The sequence below is a fragment of the Merops nubicus genome, unplaced genomic scaffold, assembly GCF_000691845.1.
Source record: "Merops nubicus isolate BGI_N331 unplaced genomic scaffold, ASM69184v1 scaffold49903, whole genome shotgun sequence".
Taxonomy (NCBI): Eukaryota; Metazoa; Chordata; class Aves; order Coraciiformes; family Meropidae; genus Merops; species Merops nubicus.
The window spans coordinates 1-16,439 of NW_008597842.1; the positions used below are offsets into that span (position 1 = coordinate 1).

Consider the following 16,439-nt stretch of genomic DNA (forward strand, 5'->3'; position numbering starts at 1 on the left):
CCCCCACCCTGCATGGGAACCCTCCCCTGCCCTGCCTGGCACTTGGGCTGTGCTCAGACTATAGAACTGGAGAAGGAATGAACTGGCAGAAGGACTTACCCTGTTCCCATTTCAAGGGACTGGTTGCAGAGTAGTTGCTGCCTTTTGGAGTTAACTGCTTGCAGCCAAGTAAGAGGGGCACTGAAGGGAAGGAGCTGCTCCCCTTTGGCTGCACAGCTGCCCTAGACTGTTCTCCAGTGGGTTTATAGCATATCTTTGGGTTGCCTTGCAGAACATTTTAGTTTGTTTGGTTTTCCATTTTTAAACAGGACGTGAAAAGCAACAAGACAGTTCTTCATTACACAGTCCAGGATGGGAACATCACCCTGCTCAGATACTTCTTGGAAGTGAATGCTTTCAAATCCAAGGACTTTGTCAACAACAAGGTGAGTCAGGCTGTGTGTGGACAGGATTTGTGTGCACATCCACAGGCAGAGGAGATGCTGAGAGCAGCGTGAGGGTTGTGCTGTGGTGGGAGCCTGTGTGCAGAGAGAGGCATCAGGACATCTGTGAGGTCCTGCAGAAGCCAGTTATTCTCTTCCTATCTATGTTGCTTTTTCTGGAGTGAAAGAGCAATAGTTTGTCAAGCTGGACTTTTTTTTCCTTTATTTTTAAAACTTGAAGCTGAATTTTCTGGTAAATAGACCCTTCACCTGAAAGCAGTGCCTGCCTTAGCTCTGAGTTATACCATGAAGCACAGGCCCCTCTCCCAGCAGGCAGAAACTGTCAGAATGAGAGGAGGAGGAGACCAAGGAAGAGGAAGGACCTGGGAAGCAGTTACTTGAGTAGGAATGTGAACTTTATTAGATTAGGCTGTTGACTGAGCAAACAGATCTTCGATGATGCAATGGTTTGCTTTTGGCAGCAACATAATACTGAAAGAGAGCAGTTTAGGGCAGCCATTTATCAAGTGATCTCTCCTGTCAAACATGCCATCCAGAGGAAGGATGAAGCCTGTTTCAGTGGCTGGCATTGCCAGGTGGGTGAAGCCTGGGGAAACAGCTCTCTGCAGCAAGGCAGCATCCTTGCTGACCCTGTGGGAGGCTAGGAACTGTGGCAAGTAGACTGCCTGTGACTCTGGGGACTTTAAACACTCTATACAACCCTGCTTGCTGAGCTGGAGTTTGCTAATGCTGGTTCCTCAGTGCAGGTTTCTGGAGGCACAGCCATTCCTGGGTTTTATAAAGCAAGCTAGAAACCTTCCCAGTCCTCCTGTTGTCACCCATCCCCTTGCTGCCCCATACTTCACCTTGGAGCAGATACCAAGCAGTGACACTATCTTCAGGATCAGCTTCACCCATCCTCCTAAGCAAAGATCCTGACATTCCTGTGCCTTAGTTGAGACATCACTCTTCACCATCAACCAGGGCTTTGGCTCTTGGCTAGCTGCACCCTCTCAGCAGGACCAAGTGGGTGATTCTGGGTGCTTCTGCAGAAGGGAACCCTTGAGCAGGGACTGACAGAGGGAGGAGAGGACAAGGCTAGGTGTCCTTGTTTTGTGAGGGTCAGTGCATTAGCCTTTCAATACTTTCAGTGCAAGCCTTGCTTGTCCTTCCTAGAGCATCTGCATGGCTTGTGTCCATAAGAAAGGATTTGAATGTTTTCTGTCAGCTCAGTTGGTCACTTGGGAGGCAGATGCTGGACAACTTCATGGTTTTTTTCCCCTACAGATTCCAGCTGAACTGGAGGAAACCTGTTTTTCTTTGTGTGTGTGGGTAATAACACTGTTTCTATCTTTCTGTGCAGTGAAGGGACTGTTGCTGCCTTTTCAAGACATTCCTTCTGTATCTTTTAAAACCCACCAGGCACGTGCTAGCATGTCCAATGGAGTCTGCTGTTGTCTCTTGATCACAATCCTGTCAGAGCCTCCTCCTAGTGTGATAGGATCGCTTGGAGCCTTTACTCTTGTTGTTGAGCTGTCTGGGACAGTGAGAAATGTGATGGCAAAGTTGTCTGATACCCATCCTGGCTTTTTAGCTCTTGAAAGTATAAAGACAAGAAGAAAATAGGGATGCCTGAGTCCATGTTTTGGCTTCCCTGGCTCACCTACTGCTTGCTGTGGCTCTCTCATTCCAGATCCATTTCCTTGAGGATTTCACAATGAGAAGAGCATTGAGACCTTTGAGATTTTTTTTCACCTGATGCTGTGAACCATGATCTCCCATAAGCCCTGTTAAAGTCAGTGAAAGGCTTCAGGACCAAGCACTGTCATAGTGACTTGTTGTCTCAGTCCTGTGCCTGGATTTAGAAGCTGTCAAGTGCTTCTGCCATAAAGATGTGGCAAACAAATGCAGATGCTTCCATTTTAACGAGAAGTCCTGTAAAGAGCTTGTAACTATCCTTTGACTCCAGGGAATGATAAAATTGACAAGGATCTTCTTGTTCAGGGCTTGTAAAACATGTCTTGTTGGAGAACAGCAGTTAAGATTTTGCTCTTCTGTTTTGTGCTACAACATCCCTTATGTTTCAGTGGTGAAAAGGTCCTGAAAATCATATATACTCCTTTTAACACCAGAATAGTAATAGCCATTACAATTTTTGTCCAACCATTCCAAGTTCGTGACAAATAAATGCTCATTTAGAAAGAAAAAAAAAAATCTATATAGACAGCTGCTTAAATGATACTTCTTGCAGACTAAAAATACCTTGCCTTGTGCATTTGCCTGTTAGGTTTTTCTCATTTAAAACCGTTACCAGTCATACCTGACTAGGCAGGGGCACAGATTTCTGCACGGTCTGCTGAGACCAGAGTTTCTCTGCAGCCCGTTGTGTCGTGCTCCATCCTGCGCCCCCGCGTGGCTTCAGCACAGACACTGTCTGTCTGTCCTCTGCAAATCCTCTCAGGGGGAAACCTGGAGTTGGAGACGCTTGAGGAGGCCCCTGAGAGGACTCTGCTTAGTGGCAGCACCGTGAAAATAAAGCCAAGCTCTACCTTCATGCAGCACTCTGGGAAGGAACCAGGAGAAAGTTTGGAGCCCAGCATAGTTTAGTTTGCCTGCTGCAGCACAAAGCCACGTTTAGTCCATGGTACACAAAGACACTGAGGGACGTGGGCTGCAGGACCTCTGGGGTGGCTTGGTAGCTTTCAGAGCACCTCTTTTTAATGCCATGAGTTGGGTCACCTGGAAGGATTTGCACAGTCAAAGGTGCCTGGTGTCCTAGAGATCAGTTTGAGCCTTTCATATAACCTAGACACTCTTTAGTCTGGCTTTCCAAGGTCTCTTTGCAACTTTCTGTCACTTGCAAGTGATGGTGAAAGGGATTAGTGGAGCTGTGTGGAGCACAGATGGGTCTGCTGTTGTTGAACCTTGCATAGTCCGTGTGTGAAGGGTTACACAGCATCAAGAGTTTTGTGTCCCTTCAACTGATCTAAATGTTTCCCAGTCAAATAGTTCTAATGTTTCCCAGTAAAATAGTTCTTTTTATTTCTCCTGGATAAACTTGTAAGTTAAATGGCTTCTGGACATCTCTTTTTCAAAGAACTCATCAGCTCCTCGCTTACCTGGGGTGCAGCAGGGGTTTGCAGAGTTGCTGACACAAGGCTGTTTGTTAGCTGTACCCAAAGCACCAAAGCCTCCCAATTTGTAGTGCTCTGTCAGAGAGAAAAATCTAAATCTGCAAATCTCCTGCACGAGCAGCCAAACGTAGGAGAAATGGTGCAGGGATACTGCAGCACCTCAGAGTGAGTAATCGTGCCAGGCTTCTTCAGCTCTCATTTCTACATTTCTATGACAATTTTGGGTAGGTGTCCCAGCTCCTCAGGAAGTTTATCCTTTTCTTTCTCTTTCTCCCACTGCATTAGGCACATGGCAACACAGCTCTGCATATGGCAGCTGCCTTGCCTCGTGACAAGAACCAGAAAGAAATCGTCCAGTTGCTCCTTGACCACGGGGCGGACCCGAGCATCCGAAATTTGGACAACGACCAGCCGATCCACATGGCTCCTTCTGGAAAAGCTGGGGATCAGGTACACCACCCACCTTGCTGCTGCTTCCTACACATTCCTGTGCACACCACAGCCCTCTGTCCTCATCAGGGGAACATATGACATAGGTCTGACACTGCAGGGAGGTGGGCGTGGAGATTCCCCACTGCAGTACGTCTGTGATGGAGCAGCACAAAGAAGTCATGAGCTGATGATCTAAATACATCTGGGGAGCTATCAAGGTGTAGTGCTTTCATAAACTTCAAGGGATGATCAGGCTTCATGCCTAGAGGTGTGAAAAGGCTCCTGGAGCTCATTGCAGTCTCTGATATGTTTATGTGTGTATTTAGTTACACACATATATGTCTCTAAGTGTGGGGGTATGTATTGGGGTGTCTCCATGCACAGTTTCAGAAGGTACATGATGAACTTCTGCATTTTCCTGCAGGTTAGGCACTTGCTGAAGAAAGGGAAAGTTGCCTCTGCATTCGTTTCCTGTCACCGAAATGCCAGATCCTAGGTCCTGCAGTGTCTGGAGTGGCTTCAACTTGTTGATTGTTCAACTTCAGCTTGTTGATTGCATGAGGCCTCTTGGAAAAACTAAGAGGCTGCTTAACTAACACATCCCTGCTCCTATAGTCTTTAAACCAGCGTGGGGTGACAGTTTCTCAACTTGTGGATCATGAGTAGCATGTAGATATCAGAAGATCAGATCAGAAATGCTTGAAAGCTTTATTTTCTCAGCAAAAAATGCTAATAAACCTCAAGCCTTGCTTGCAGGCAAGGAGGCAAGCAAAGCAAATGGCTGTTAGATAGTAACAACAGAACTAGAGGGAATGGGGCAAAGCTGGCAGTGGGCAGATTCAGGCTGGATGTGAGGAAGAAGTTCTTCCCCATGAGAGTGGTGAGACCCTGGAATGGGTTGCCCAGGGAGGGGGTTGAGGCCCCATCCCTGGGGGTCTTTAAGGCCAGGCTGGAGGAGGCTCTGGGCAGCCTGATCTAGTGGGAGGTGTCCCTGCTCATGGCAGAGGGGTTGGAACTGGGGGATCCTTGTGGTCCCTTCCAGCCCTGACAGATTCTGATCTGTTTTAGCAGAGTAATTTGGAGCCCTGGTGGCTCGGTGGTTGGACTTGATGATCTTGGAGGTCCCTTCCAACCTAAAGGATTCTATGATTCTATAAATGTTTGAAGTACAGCCAGCTTTTAATTTGGTGGCCACTGAGACCCACAGTGGTGTTGGAACACAAGATGGTAGTTTGGGTGTAAAAAGTTGAGAAATACTGCTCTGAGACATGCTCCAACTGTACCTCTTGTGTCCTGCACAGAGGAGCTGGCTGAAATGCTGAAGCCTTTGTGATGCACAATTACCTCTGTTGCTCCTGCTAGCCTAGGAATGAAGGACACTGAGGGGAGGAAAAAGACTGGATGCAAGAGGTGAAACCAGCCTGGGGAGCCATCCGTGGCTGTGTTTCACCTGAGTGAATGGACATCTGAACCCAAGGGCTCCAAGTGAGGGTTCCTGCAAGCTGCTCCCACCCCGTTTCTCAGCACTTTGTGGAAGAAAGCTGGAGCAGCTGCCCATTGCCCCAGTCTTTCCCCACACTGCCAGAAGAGAAAAGAGATGTTTGTCAGAGCAAGGGCACAAGGCAGGTCCTCAGCAGTGTAGGTTTGTGTGCCCCTTGAGTGCTTCCCAGGGAAGGCATTCCTCCTTCAGACATCCAGCCCAAGCCTCCAGCTCTGATGGCAACAAACAGCTCTGGAAGCACCTCAGAGTGGGGAGCTGCACCCTCACTAATGCCTGTAGAGGAGAGAGAGGCTTTATTTGGGTCTTCAGCAGCTTTTAGGCAAGGAGAGGGTAGAAAACCTTTGAGCCACGTGGGCCTGCACGCAGCAGAATTTGGGTGCAATGTGTAAGTGTTCTCCTATCCCCACTGTTATGGAAGGGGAGGTTTGAATCGAGTTTTCTTATTCTTTCTGTGAAATGATTTGTAAATTGCTGTGCAATCAACTGGTGTCTCTGCCAGGTCAATAGGATTGAAGGTAGATGCCTGAAGGGAGTGAAAGCCACGTTTTGACAACCCTTCCACAGAGGGTGTCTCATCCTCAGCACAGTCTGAGTTACAGTTCCCTGACTTCTCAGCGTTGCACAAGTTGTTTTCTCTAAGAGGACTGAACAATAAGATGAAGGGCAGAGATCTTAAATCACTGCAGTGACTTCCTTGATCACCTGCTGACTAACTCAGTGAGATGGGGTTTTCTAAAGCACTTGTTATTCTTGCAAACCTGGACTGTTTAAACAACTGTTCAGCAGATTTGAACAAAAGCTCTTAAGAACTGCAGAGATCTTCTTGACTTTCTCAGCCCTCCTCCTGTTTTGTTATTGCTTCTCACTACATCATATCTACAAACCTGCCAACATCCGCTGACAAAAAAAAAGCAGACTGGTATTTGCATAAATTTGCATGAATTTGCATGTATCTGGGCATAGGCCAGCAAGACCATGTGCTTTTTTACTTTGAAGGGATGTTGAAACAAGCCCTGAATCGAGTGATAACTGCATTGGTGAGTTAGTCCTGTGTGTGGAGACAAAATGGTCAATAAAATACCAGTTTCTTGTACTTGCTAGCAACAAAACTGCAAAACTGTGACCAGCAGGTGACACATGATGCACAAGGGAGAATGTAAAAAGCTTTTTGCTGTTCTGAAATGTCTGTGAGATGACAGAAGTCCTTTTGCAGCAAGTAAAAAAATACATGATCTGTTTTCTAGTGTAATTTATCTCTTTATTGTTTTCATCTGCCTGCTCTTGGATGTTTAATACAGAGCAATGTCAATGTGACTTGTAGTCTGTAAATATCCAGAATATCAGGGAAAATATTGCTTTGGGGAGGGATGGATGTGGCTGCATTCAAAGCATCCCTCTGGCAGCCTGTGTGGGGTGAGATTTGCAGAGGGAAGAATCCATGACTGGCCGGGAAGGATTTGTTCTTTCTACAGGCACATCTGTGTCAGGCTCCCAAAGCTCATACCTCAGAGACCTGCTCTGAAGCCAGCCACAATCAACAGGCTGGTTTGTGTTGTCTTTGGATGAGATCCATGAGACAGTTGGAGGCTGCTCCTTCCTCGTGCATGTAAAGCACCTTTTCCTTCCCCTGTCAAGCCAGCCTGTGTATCAAAAAATCCCTTTTTAAGGCTCAGAGGTGGCCTGAGAGTTAAGCCTTCTGTGCTTGGGTAAATTGAACTGATTTGAGCAGTATCTTAGTTCACAGTTAACCCCTCAAATTTTTATGACTGTTTCAGGGTAAATGTTCCTTTTATAACCTTAGTGGTGCTGGCAGTGTGTGGTACCCCTTTTATTTGCACAGTTTATCTCTTCCTACCCGTGCCTTTGAAAAAGCTGCTAATAACAAAGGCTTGTTATCACCAAACAAATGCTCTGAAGTGGCACCATGGAAAAGCCACCAGTAGGCTGGCAAGGAACACTTTTTTTGATCAAATACGCTGTGCAACAGGTAAAGAATCTGAAAATAAAACCCTTTTATTTTCTTTATAACTGCGGGTGACTTCTGGAGTTATTCATTTGGGAAGAATGGAGAGATCCTTGCTTTTGTGTAACCACGTGTTTATATAGGCTAGCAGGACTTCACCTGCCAGGAGCTGCTGAAGTGCCAGCTTTCAGGAGTGCTGTGCCAGCTCTGTTGGAGATAGGACCCAAATTACTTTCCTTTAACCCCTCCTTTTTTTCTTTTTTTTCCCTTTTTTCTGTCGAGGGAGGGGGAAAGTGTGTGTTCCTCATAGCCAGAAAATGCACAATCAATCTTTGAACAGTCCTCCTCTGCTGTTTTTTTTTCCCCTTTCTTGTGTCAACAGTGAGCAAGCTTTTACTTGCAGCCTGGATGTCACCTGGAGCTATTGACACAGACTTGGGGAAGCAGTGTCTAAAACATGTTTTCAGTCCCTGGAGTGGGAGGTTGTAAAACAGCTAAAGAAATAGGAAAAAGCTGCAAGGGATGGAGGACAGCACTAGTTGCTTAATGGAAGCTGTTAAGGGTCTGGAGATTGGAGTGCATAGAAGCATTTTTCTGGAAATACCTGTGTCCAGCACTGCAGCTGATGATTTCCAGAGCAGCAGGAGGCTGTTAAATATCTGCTGTCTTTAAGAACACAATCTCAGGTCCATCCCAGGACCTCAGCCACCCGTGAGCCCTGGAAGTGTAGAAGCTTGGTGGTGGGACCAGACCACTTCAGCAGACAGCTTCCCCCACTGGAGGAGTGCTTTTTTTTGGCTAGGTCAGGCAACATCCAAGGAACAGGAGTGAGAATGGGATGTAGGGTCGTTTGTGGTGCCCATGCTCACGCTGCCATCCCTAAGTCATGCCTAACCAGTGCCATAGGTTCAGTGGTGGGCACAGACTCTCCCTTGCACACCAGTCCTCTTTGGAGATGTGGTGTAACTACAATAAATGTGTAATCTGCTGATAACAGATTCAGATATCTGCCTGATGGGGGGGTGAGATAGATGGGACTGTGCTAACCAGTGCCATAGGTTCAGTGGTGGGCACAGACTCTCCCTTGCACACCAGTCCTCTTTGGAGATGTGGTGTAACTACAATATACTGATAAATGTGTAATCTGCTGATAACAGATTCAGATATCTGCCTGATGGGGGGGTGAGATAGATGGGACTGTGGTGTAGACTGGGATACTTTTAGCCTAGCTGTAAGGTGTGTTCATGTGAGCACCCTCCTTGTGGAATGCATACCTATCATTTTCACATGCACAAGAACCCCTCTGGAGGCTGCACGAGAGGCTTATTTCTCATTGAGAAATTCTCATTTCTCTTATTTCTCATGAGGGTGAGGATGGAAGCTTGAACTAATCGGCATTATATAAATATTTTTTAAAATGTCATTAAAAAATGTTACTCTTAAATCCTCATAGATTTCACAGAATGAGGAAATAGTGGTTCTTTTTTTTTTGGTATAATGAAGGTAAATCTCCCTAGTTGCCAGTCAGATATCTGTGTGGGTAATTTCAGCTCTGGGGAGAGAAAAGCTTTTCAGGTCACTGTAGAAGTGTCTGAGAAGGTGAGCATACAGCTAGTTGAATTATGTATTTGTCTTCACAGGTGTAGTTAGGTGGTTTTTTTTTCATCTGTGTTGGATTTGATATGAAGAGATGCTTTTTTTCTTTCCAGTCTGAGTGCTCAGCTGAGAAACTGGTGGCTTGGCAGTCTGCCTTACCAACTGCTATTAAAAGGAGGTGAGGCACAGTCTTAGAAAGGTCTGAGTTGATGCAAGGAAGAGGGAATCCTCAGGTAACTTTCCCACTATGTACTTTAAAAAAAGGAAAATCATTTAGCTCCTGTTGTGTTGATTAATGCTGAGGTGCAGAAAACCTGGTATCAACAGACCAAACTGTACAAAGGTTTGCCAGACTACATCAGCATCTCACTGCAACCCTGCCTGCACAGGGGAGCTGGTGCTGAGCAGCAGCCAAAGCAGCTTGGCATGGGATTCAACCTCTGTGCAGGCCTGAGGGGCCTTTTTGGCACATGACCCACGGGCTAAGCCCTGAGCTTGCATGGAAAACAGGGGTTTTCCTTTTCTGAGAATATTGTCTCAGAAGCAGTGGCTGAGAAGTTGCAGGTCCATCTCAGTGGGGTGCTGCCCAGCTTTCTCTGTGGAGATAGAGCTGGGTGCTGAGATGCCTTTTTATCTGCTGGAAAGGGTAAGTGAGACCCTTCCTGCTGCTCAGTGATTGTTCCTTGTGTAAGCTGCTTATAGCCTCTCTTCCTCACCTTTGTGAGGACAGGGATGGGACCCTGGATCATTAGCAGAAGAGAAAAGCACTGACATTGAGCACACGAGGAATAAACAGGCTTCAGCATGCATACTAAATTATTTATTTGTATCAAAACGAGCTGGCTTCATGACATGTTTGATAAGGCAGCTTAGGATTTCTTTAGAAAACAACAAAACCAGGAAAAAAAAAACCCCAAACCACCACAACAACAAAACACTTCTGACCATAGAAGACAGGAGGAACAATGTAGTGACAGCATGATGTAGAAAATGAGTAGTGAACAATAAACTGTGTTAGGCAGCACGACTTTGCATAGTTCATGGGCAATTAATCTGATTTGGATACAGTGGATGTGTAAAACCACAGTCCCCATTAGCTATAGCAGATGTCACAGTTCCTATCCCTCCTGAAGAAGTCATCAGCTGCAGCCAGGGGTGGTAGGTAGTCCAAGCAGTCCGTGCTGGGACAGGAGAAATACTGGGGGACCCTGTTGTCCACAATCTGGGAGCCACAGGCTGAGCAGCAGCAAGCAGAGGTGGCGTAGGGGGAGGGGGTGTGGCAGGACCACTCCTCTGCAGGGTGGCCATAGGTCTTGGTGTCCAGAGTGGAAGGTGGGCTGTGGGTCGGTGGGGTGAAAGGAGGTAGCTGAGGAGGAGAGCAGCTATGGTTTAGTGGGCTGGGCACATCAGCTGAGCTGGGGGATCCAGCAGCCTAGAGTTTGGGAGAGAGAGAAGAACACCAAACAGAACAGGATGTTTCAGGTTGTCCTTTGGGGAAATGTGGCCAGCAGCCAGAATTTCCAGGCCACTGCCTTTCTCAGGAGGGTCTGTCTACCCAGGGAGATGGTTTGGCCCTTGGAAGTCCTAAAGCCAAGAGGTGGTTCCTGTGGCATTACTGTTAATAAGGAACTTCTCTGCAAGTTAGACATCTGCTAGGAGGAGCTGGGCTGTTCTTTGCAGAAAATCTCCAGGATCTGTAGAAGGGACATCCCTTACTCTGCAGCCTCTCTTGAGGTTTGGCTGGGCCTCCCTGCCCTCTGCTTCCAATGGCAAACCATGCAGGAGCCCCCAGGAGCAGCCTGCACTGTTGTGGCCGTACCCATGCCCCCCAAAGCAGCCACATTTTCATGTCAGCTTGCTGCTGTTCTGCCCCAGGACGTGACTCTCTTCCCCATCTCCCCTCTGGGTGCTTCCCTGGGACACAATGCTTACCAGGCCCTGGTTAAAGCAGAGTGGGACTGGCTGGAAGGCGTCTGAGGTGTAGTGTGAGGACGTCTGGAAAGTGTTGAAGGCTGGGTCTAAGGGCACATCTGTCTGAAGGCAGGAGTCTACCAGCTGCTCCAAATAGCCAGGGCTTTCTTCACAGGAAAGGCAGTTTGAAAACTGCCACGATGGACAATAGTTGGGAACAGAAGAGATGGGTTCTGCATCAAAAGGTGCTAGGAGAGAAGGTAAATCAGACAGTAGATTATTCAGTATGTCTTCACAAGCAGCAGGTGTTGCCCCAGATGGAGTTTCAATACTTTCATATGTTCAATAGCCCTGTGAATTTTGACAAGGAAAAAGGCCCTTCAAGTTCAGGGTGAGTTTTCTAGGGAAGCAGACACCAGGAGGAAGATGCTCCAAAGCATGTGTGTAACTTGGTGCCCTTCAGTCACCTTAGAAATCTCCAAAGCTCTTTAAGTACTGCTGGAAACTCTTCTGGCTCCAGTTACTTTGGACAGGGATCCACCTGGAAACTCCCTCAGACTCTTGACCCTCTGTCCTCCCTTCAAATGTCAACTGTTTACAGAGCTAGAAGCTTGCCATGCAGTGATTAACACTTCACAGCTTGGCAGATGGCTTGTGCCTTTGCCTCACCCAGACTCCTGATGCAGGGTAGCTACATCTGCAGGAAGAAGGGGATAACAGCAGAATAATTTGCTCTTTTATCCTCCAAACAGCCAGACAGGAGACAAACCTCTGAGCAGACAAAATGAAGCAGGTCAGTGTCCGTGTATCAGTGCTACTGGCAAAAGTGCAGGTTCCTAGAAAGCTCCAGTGTGCTTGCTGGGGGTATGAAAGCTCACAGCACATCTGACTTTCCAGAATTATTGCCTTCTCATGCTAGGCTCTAATCTGGCTAAAAACAAAGCAGTGTCCATGTGGAGGGGCACAGCTCCAAAGGCAAGGGGAGGGTTGCTCAGAGTCATCACTGCCTGTGGGTTGAAGGTGGAAGTGTTTAGCTGGATGTGGGGAGGAAGTGAGAGGCACCTAAAATACATAAACAGATGGAGACTTTCCAGCCTGAAAGAGCTTTGGAATGTCTCACCTTTCTGTATTAACATAAGCAAATGGATTCCCAAATATTGATGATTTAATCATTTCCTTAGCCATACAATGTATATATTCACACCTGTCCAACCTTTTAGGTCTCTCTGCTTTGGCTGCAGACCAGTGGAAGGATTTGTGAGCCTCAGGTGTTATTCCCCCATGCCTCTCCCCCTTCCTTGGATATTCACACCCAGGAGGAAGAAACTGTGTTGCTGAAAAGCTGACAATTCTCTCACTCCTATGGATGCTGTCAGGAACTCTGCTGGAGCTCAGCAAAGTGTTCCAGCATGATCTAACCCTCTAGCTCCAATCTGACCTGCTGAATGCAGCCTGGAGGAGGTGATGCCAGCAGTGTTATTCCCCAGGGTGTGAGCATCCCTTCTTCTTGCTGTGAGGAAATAAACTGCACAAATGAGAGCGTGTGAGCGTGCTCCTGAATGGAGTAATATGTACCCTGCTGGCCTCACGGCATCCTCATCTGCATTTCACCGGCTCCTTTCAGGTGCTGATTGGCTGCATTGCCGGTTATCTGGTAGTGCTTAGCCAAGGCATTACCAGAAAGGCTCTGGGCTGTAGGAAAAAATGGGAAGGGGATGGGAAAGGAGACGTGGATGGGCTTTGTACCAACCTGGGTGAGGAGGAGACACGGACTCTGAAAACTGGATGCTGTTGCTGCTGCCCCAAGAAACCTGACCAAAGAGAAGGGAAGAGGAGGAATTGTAGGCACTGTAAAGCAGAGCATTCTTCTGTATGCTGAGGTAAGTCAGGATTTCACTTCAACCTATTTATGTAAACCTTATTTACCTCATGGCTGTGACATGGAAAACTTCTCCAGCACTGATGGAACAAGATTAAAGTGCATAATAGGATTTTTCCCTGAGCACAAGACCAACCTGTTGTAAAGTCCTTGATACAGCACCTCTCTAGTGTACTCTTCCTGCTGCTTTATTACTGTTAATTGGGCAGGGATGTAGCTGCCTTTGAAGCTAACATGTTAATTTCTGGGATTATGAATTCCACAGCGGAGAGATGCCGAAGAATTTGAAGGAATGAATGACTGAGAATTGAGTAGATCAAAACTTGTAGTAATAACTCTTGAAACATGACCTAGGACAATTGCCCATGGCTGGACATAAGATTGGGTCGCTGTGCTTGGTGTCATTTCAGAACCAGCTCTGACATTGCTTCCCACTGTACCACAGCTACGTGCCTCTATGAAAAGGGACAGTCTCACTTTCTAAGGGATGCTGGAAGCTGAAGCAGAGAGAACAATCTGTTCTAACAACCTGACCTACCAGAGGGGAGAAATCCACGCCAAAAGTAATGGGAGTTTTGATGCCTGTTGTTTGGGGCAAGGGTTTTGCTCTGCAAATACAAATATTGGGTTATTTTTCCTCAGTTTTGATTCATACAGACTTGCACGTTGCTGCCTTTGTTCAAATTGCTCTTGAGTTAGTGGCTTATTTCCCTTGCAAGAACTTCTTAGCACATCCCTGTGCCTTTAATTCATTAAACAGTGGCTACTCTGGGATGAAGGTGCCTGTAGGACTAATTTTCCCTTGGGCTCTGCATGTGTAATGATGCAGGCAGAGCCACCTTTTGCAGATGACAAAGGTAACCTGCACTGCTGCTCCTCACTTTTTCCTGTGTGGGCAAAACAAGGGCTGTGTAAACTCCCTGTGGGGAGCAAAAGCCAGTTCTACTCAGCCCTGTCACGCCTGGCTGCAAGGAAGAGGCTCCTTCTGTTAGGACTGGAGAGGAGAAGGGACCCTGCACTTCCAAAGCCTAGCAGCTTCCCTCACTCAGGACTCTGCTTGTGCCTTGCAGGCTGATCAGCTTTTTGTGCAATCAGCTGCCATGAGGTGCAGGAGGTGGGAGGTGAAACCTGAAACACATCCAAAGCTGTAATGTCACGAACCAGGAAGAAGTAATGATTTACCAGCTCTTTTATGCAAATCCATAAAGTGGCTGCAGCTAGAGGACTCCTAGACTGGGGGAGTGAGAGAGGGAGAGCATACACGTGTGTGCACACACGCAGCTCTCCATCCCCTTGGTTAGAAGGGATGGGGCCAGGAGCTGCTGAGGTGGTCTGAAAAACTCTGGAGACCTGAATTCAGTCAAGCATGCTTGAATATTATGCTAAAGAACCCTAAATTCAGTCAAGCACACTTGAATATTAGGCTAAAGAACCCTAAATTCAGTCAAGCACGCTTGAATATTATGCTAAGGAGCCCTAATGGAGCAGGATGGAACTTTTCTTAAAGGGTCTTTGCCCATGCCTTGTTTTTGTCCTTTCCACTAGACAAAATTTGGGGCTGTTGTTAAGTCCCAAATTCCCAAACCCCTTCCACTGCCTGGCAGCTGCTGGAGGCACTGTACCTTAGATGCCTTCATTTCTTGCCTGATTTCACTGGATGAGAGAAAGTCTTCAGGGATAAGGGGTGGTTGAAAGCAGCCTCTTGAGGGGCTGGGACTTGTGGAAAAGGGGGGATTTGGTATGTCAGAGCTTTGCAGTGGTTGCTCCTCAGAGCTGCACAGGTCAGGTGGAAGGCATGCCCTGGGCAGATGCTTCCCCTGATACTACAAACCACTCTGGCACATGCTTCAGCCCACATTTCACACGGGGAGCTGTTCCTGTGATAACTGTACATTGGGCTGAAATTTGCCCCTGTGGCCCTTCCAGCCCAGAGGGATTTCTGCAGCACCAGCTCTGCTTTCTCCCTGCACTAATGGCTCCATCGCTCACCTGCTCAGAGCACTGCTGCAGTGACCCTGCCTGAACGTTCTCCCCCATCCTGACTAGCCAGCTACACAAAGACTTTGGCAAACTCCTCAGCCCAGAGATTACAGCCTTGGCAAAAAAAAGGTGAAGGGAGAAGAGACAAAGCAGATGCCAAAAGGTTTGTACTCACCGCTGCACCGGTTGCTGCTTGCCGTGCTCTTCTTTGCTGCAGCAACTCCTTGACTGTGATTTTTACCCTAACACCTTGATACACCTTGGGCTTGCCTGAAAGAATATGTGGAAAAACACTTTACAAGGCGGGAGACTTTCAGAGCACACAGGAGGTTTTCAGGCATGGAGTCTCCTTAGAGTTAACATGGTTAACTGGTCACAGTTATGTCACTTGTAATTGCAGTTTAGAGCCCTCGTTAACACCTGCTATTCAACCTTGTGACAAGCAGACAGGTAGGAAAAAGTTGGTGCTGATTGTATTTGGTAATCCTATGTGTTTTATTCTTTTCTATCTCCTCCTTCACCCTCCAGGCGTCCTAATACCAAGCTCCAGCTGGTGCTACTGTTGAATTTATTTACATTCCTATCATATTTACCACTCCTGGGACCTGAAAATAAATGTGGGAAGCATTTCATCCGGCAGAAGAAGACCAGGAATAAAACAATGAAAATATGTGGGTTGATATTCAGAGGGCCACACGAAACATAAATAAAAGGACTGCTTTCATGAATCACTCTTTGCAAAGCCTAGATTCTCTCTTTATTTTGCTCTTCCTGTACAACTCCCATTTATTTTCAACAAGCATTTAGAATGTCTTTAATTCAGCCCAAACAAATCAGCAATTAGTCATTACCTGATGAGAGACTTTCAGTACAGGAAGCAGTGAAGGATTTACCTATTCTGAGAAATCACTTTCACTTGCTGCACTCAAGTACTTAAAGCCTCTGGCAGCTCTGTTTCTGTCCTAACTTTCTGCTGTTATTTGCATCCAGTAGCAGATCTCACCACACCAGCATTGTCTCATCCTGCAGCGAGCTGCTCCCCACCAGAGGCAGCTGGTTGCAGGTTCCCTGTCCTTGCATGCAGCAAGATGACAGCACTGGATTTGTGGGTCCCAACAAATCCCACACTGTAGACACCATCCTCTTTTTCTACAACCTCTCCCCATCGCCAGGGACCACACAGCACCCTCACTTTTGTACCTGCCCACCCCCAGTCCTGCTGCTGGGGTTGGGGACATGCTCTGACAGGCACATGTGCCCCTCCAGAGAGGCTGAGCCAGGGCTGCCCCGAGGGGAGTTTGCTGAGCTATCCTCTCAGCACCTGGGGATTACTTAGCTCCTATTTTTTATATTCTGGTTTGTACTCAACAAACTGAAGAGGGGGAAAAAGGAGGGGAGGGGAAGAGTAGGATTTAATGAGAACACCTTGTCACCAGGCATCCCTACAGCCAGGGAGGGCCCTGAGCCAGCAGCCCCTTCTGCCAACCTGGCTCCCAGGTGGCTGGGCAGGGCTGGGGGCTACACTACGTGCGACTTAAAGACCAACCAGCAGGTGAGGTGTGGACACGTCTAAAAGCCAGGGGCTGGCTCGCAGGCAGAGGACGGTGTCTCTTGATCCTGC

At 47.4% G+C, this 16,439-nt stretch overlaps 2 protein-coding genes across 2 annotated transcripts; one reads left to right on the forward strand and one right to left on the reverse strand.

Annotated features, from left to right (window-relative positions):
- Positions 1 to 281: 281 nt before the first annotated feature.
- On the forward strand, positions 282 to 4,484 carry NFKBID (nuclear factor of kappa light polypeptide gene enhancer in B-cells inhibitor, delta; the record flags this gene model as incomplete). Its single annotated transcript, XM_008936823.1, has 3 exons — positions 282 to 425; positions 3,842 to 4,006; positions 4,413 to 4,484. Coding segments are annotated over 3 exons (381 nt in total), but the record flags the coding sequence as incomplete, so codon positions are not given.
- Positions 4,485 to 10,141: 5,657 nt separating this feature from the next.
- Positions 10,142 to 15,111, reverse strand: COLCA2 (colorectal cancer associated 2; the record flags this gene model as incomplete). The annotated part of the gene is made up of 3 exons (XM_008936824.1): positions 10,142 to 10,480; positions 10,981 to 11,207; positions 15,002 to 15,111. Coding segments are annotated over 3 exons (676 nt in total), but the record flags the coding sequence as incomplete, so codon positions are not given.
- Positions 15,112 to 16,439: the final 1,328 nt, after the last annotated feature.